The 4,295-nt window shown below is 61.3% G+C and overlaps 1 protein-coding gene across 3 annotated transcripts in view; it reads right to left on the reverse strand.

Annotated features, from left to right (window-relative positions):
- Positions 1-262: 262 nt before the first annotated feature.
- The window catches only part of SLC17A9 (solute carrier family 17 member 9), an 18,419-nt gene continuing 14,386 nt past the window's right edge, over positions 263-4,295 (reverse strand). For 2 of the 3 annotated variants that reach the window (XM_032257087.1, XM_032257090.1), the window contains exons 9-13: positions 3,272-3,306; positions 2,690-2,805; positions 2,204-2,259; positions 2,075-2,104; positions 263-1,484 (exon numbers count right to left, since the gene is read on the reverse strand). In XM_032257087.1, coding sequence (XP_032112978.1) covers positions 1,321-1,484; positions 2,075-2,104; positions 2,204-2,259; positions 2,690-2,805; positions 3,272-3,306 — 401 coding nt within the window. In that variant the 3' untranslated portion in view covers positions 263-1,320. The other variant, XM_032257088.1, reaches the window with a different exon arrangement.

Below are 4,295 nucleotides of genomic sequence, written 5' to 3' on the forward strand. Positions count from 1 at the left end.
GAGACAGAGGCCATCCTGGCCGACATGGTGAAACCCTGTCTCTACTAAAAAATACAAAGATTAGCTGGACGTGGTGGCACGCGCCTGTAATCCCAGCTACTTGGGAGGCTGAGGCAGGAGAATTGCTTGAACCTGGGAGGTGGAGGTTGCAGTGAGCCAAGATCACACCACTGCACTCCAGCCTGGCGCCTGGTGACAGGGCGAGACTCTGTCTCAAAAAAAAAAAAAGAAAAAAAGAAAAGGTGTTAATAAAGTAACAACCTTCTTTTTGAAAAGTTAATAGTTATTACTTGAATCAGGCTTCCCGTGCTTTTCCACATTTTTTGGGTTTTTTCCCTCCATGTGGACATCTTGCAGGATGTATCATTAACTCATGAAACCACCAGTTCCTCAGGGAATGAACAGGGAGGTAGAAAGAACGCCAGAAAGGTGGGTCTGTGTGTTCAGGGGTGCACGGGACCCCCACCCCGAGTAAGGTGCCGACCATCCCTGGGAGGCAGAATCACCAGGCCTGGGAAAGCCGCGCGTGTTGGAGTGTCTGCGCCAGAGCTGTGCTGGGCAGGGCAAAGGAGCGCCCAGGCGTCCGCACAGTGAGACACGGTGAGTGCAGACAGCGGTGCCAGAGTCCCAGCGACGGGCAAGGGTCTCTAGCCCACCACCAACCCACTGCCCTGGGGGGTTCTGTCAGGCTGCTGAGAGACTCTGAGGCTGTGTCTAGATACGGACTACGTGGGAGGCTGGGCAGAGTCTGGAGACATTTCTGGGTGTTATTTGACTGGGAGGAGGGAGAGGGAGGGTAGGTGCTGCTGGCATGGGGTGGGTAGAGGCCAGGGAAGTCTTTAAGCCTCCTGCAGTGCACAGGATGGCCCCCACCATGGAGGACAGCCCACCAGAGACACAGCAAAGCGGGCTGGGGTTGGGGAGACTGCAGCCTGGCCCCCACCCCACATTAGCAGGCAGGCACTGCAGGGGGCTTGCTGGGACCACGCAGGACAGATGGCAGCGGGAATGAGGCTGTGCCTATTAACGATAACCCCACTCACCCCAACGGCCACACCAGCCTGTGAGGAGGGCAGGACCGAGCCCGCTGGCAGGTGGGGAAACTGAGGCCCAGAGAGCAGCGAGCCTGGTCTGGACCCAGGCTCACTCCCCCTCCCCCGCCAGTGGGTGTGAACTCCTCAAGAAGCCTCAGGCTCCACAGTGGTTTGCAGTCCTCTCTGCTCATGCGTCTGAGATGGAGTGACCAGGTCCCTCAAATTGAGTCCCCTCTGTCCCGGGGCTGCTGGCATCTGGGTCTGGGAGAGGCTGCGGGGTTGGGACCTAGAGGTCCTCGCGGGTGGGGCTCAGGTCCACCCTCTGGGCCTGTCCGAACACCAGGAAGGTGCACAGCCCCAGGTTGCTGATGATGGCCACCAGGTTGAACAGGCAAGTCCAAGAGCCCGTGGTCTCGATCAGGTAGCCGCCCAGACACACGCCCACAACACCTGCCCAAGAGAGGACCAGGCTGAGCGCTCCCAGGTAGCCCAGGCCCCATGCCCCAGCCCAGTTCTCAGGGCGGTGCCAGGGGAAGGGCTGGGGGGTCCAGCACCGGATAGAAGCCCCATGGTTCCCAGGGCTGAATTCGGGTGTCCCAGCTGCGGGTCAGGCTCAGAATTGGGGGGTCTCGGAGACACAGAGACATCACAGGCCATCTGGGAAATGGCCTCCTAAGGAGTCCCCCTTGTCCCGCTGAAGGGGATGTGAGAGCCACAGGCAAGCCCAGGTGTGGCTGGAGAAGGTGCCCCCATCAACCAAGGCACTCAGCGGGGCCAGGTGGCATCCCGGGGACCCCGGACTACCAGGATTGGACCATATCTGTGCGTCAGGGCAGACAGTGACCCATAGCCACCTGCCGTCAGCAAAGTCCAGGGGAACCTGGAAGGCGGCCATATCCTCCTCTCCCTGGGCCCACTCTGGGGTCTGTGCCCTCCCCTGACACCGGGGAGGCACACCCCCACCCTCCATCCTGCAGCACCTTGGTGGGCTCGAACCCCACAGACAGGGGAGCTCCTGGGTGCAGAGGCACACCCCTCACCTGCCAAGGCCCCAGCTGTGTTGGCCACACCTGTGAACAGGCCAGAGGGAGAGAGAACACAGACGTCAGCGAAAGCCCCCCGCCCAGAGGCCCAGGGAGGGGCAGAGCTGGGGTGGGCAAGGTCCTCACCAAACAGAAAGCCGGCGCAGGACGGGGCCAAGTCCTGGATGTTCACGGAAATGCCACTGCGGGAAGGAAAGAGGCTGTGAGCGGCCCCCACCAAGCTCACCCAGAGCTAGGAGCTGTCATGGGGAGGAGGCAAGCGAGGCCTGGTGGAGCCCTGGGAGGGCTGGGCCTGCTCCCTGGCCAGAGCCTCAGCCCTGCACACCTCCCCAACCCGAGCCCCAGCGCCCCTCTTCACGGAGAGCCTGGTGCAGGAAGCTGCTCCTGACAGCCAAGTGCTGCGGGGAAAGTGCGTTCCCAGGGTGCACAAATCCCGCACACACGCTGCTCACTGCTGTGAACCGCGCTTCCTAAATGACTCCCCCCATGGCCTCAGGGCAGCCGCTGCCCAGCAGCTTGGGAAGGGGGCGAGGTGCGAGAGGCGGACAGAGCTCCCTCTTCACGCATGTGGGCAGCACGGTGGCTCTGGTGGGCTCAGCGGTCAGCCCTCACCTGTGGTTGAAGGTCTGGAGGCAGATGGAGGCTGATGCAAAGACCACCGACTCACAGAAGCTCGAGGTGTGGCCCAGGCGCAGAGCAAAGACGCTGGAGAGACCAAGGCCCATGCCCTGCAGGGAAGCGCCACCATGACGGGCAGGCACCCGGCCACCTGCAGCTGTGCCCTCGCCCGCCCCGACCCAACCCGCCTGCAGCCGGGACTGCTCCTGATTCGCCTGCCCAACAGACCCCTGGGCACACTGTGCAAGGGTCAGGTCAGCTGGGACCCGAAACCTCCCTCGGACCAGGACCCCTAGAAGAGATCTGGGAGGAGGCTCCCCGTGAATCAACCCCACTCCAAGGGAGAGGCCCTATTCATCGTGGGCAAGCTCAGGCCGGGCCCAGAAGGGATGCTGACCCCAGCTTGCCCTCCAGCAGCTGTCTCCACAGCCTGCTCTGGCCCTGGTGCTGGGCACGTGGGGAGGCCTCACATTTGCCTGGTCCCAGAAATCAGGTGACTTGGGAACATAACCTGCAGTCCTGGGAGACCCTCAACAAAGCAGGGACATCTGGAGAGGACGGGAATGCTTCTCTTACCTGCATGAGCTTCCGCACCGTAATGGCTCTGTACCCTACAGGGGAGGCCAAGGAAGGGGCTCCTGTTAGCCCGTTTGTGCTGACGCACCAGACAGCGCCCAGAGGGGACCCCATCCCTATTGGCTGCAGAGGGAGCGGGGGAGGAGGCCTGGGGCGGCCCAGAGCAGCAGCTTGGACTCAAGACAGCTTTCGTGTGCTGCGGGTGAAAGCGTGCGCACACGTGTGTGTGGCGCATCCATGAGGCAGTACGTGTGCCCCTGGGAGGTTCCCAAGGCATGAGTTTGGGCAGAAAGCACAGAAGAACAGCCACGCGGCAGTTTCGGAGGCGGAAACGGGCGGGCAACCCACTTCCTGTGTTTCTCCAGATTTTAAGCTTTTCCACAATGAGTTTGTATTCTTTTTGCAATTAGGAAAAACATTCAAAGAATGTGCATGCGTGTGTGGAGCGAGCGTGTGGCCACACATGGGCCTCCGCCTGTGTGTGTCCGTGAGGAAGCCGTGCTGGGGAAGAAACACGCTGTCCACTTGGCCCAGCCCAGCTTGGCCTGGAGCACACGGAGCAAAGACAGACACTCTTCCAAAGGCTCCAGGACGCCTGCAGCCTCCGACCCACCCGGCGCCTTCCCGGAGGCACACGGCTGCATCTGGCCCCAGGCGAGCTCCACAGCCGCTGTGAGACCAGACCCTCTCACCACACTCCAACCTCACCCTTTAAGGAGGAGGCTCGGCCGGGCTCCATGGCTCACGCCTGTAATCCCAGCACTGTGGGAGGCCGAGGCGGGTGGATCACGAGGTCAAGAGATCGAGACCATCCTGGTCAACATGGTGAAACCCCGTCTCTACTAAAAATACAAAAAATCAGCTGGGCATGGTGGCGCGTGCCTGTAATCCCAGCTACTCAGGAGGCTGAGGCAGGAGAATTGCCTGAACCCAGGAGGCGGAGGTTGCGGTGAGCCGAGATCGCGCCATTGCACTCCAGCCTGGGTAACAAGAGCGAAACTCCGTCTCAAAAAAAAAAAAAAAA

The sequence above is a fragment of the Sapajus apella genome, unplaced genomic scaffold (genome assembly GCF_009761245.1).
Source record: "Sapajus apella isolate SASKATOON/1434 unplaced genomic scaffold, GSC_monkey_1.0 scaffold96, whole genome shotgun sequence".
NCBI lineage: Eukaryota > Metazoa > Chordata > Mammalia > Primates > Cebidae > Sapajus > Sapajus apella.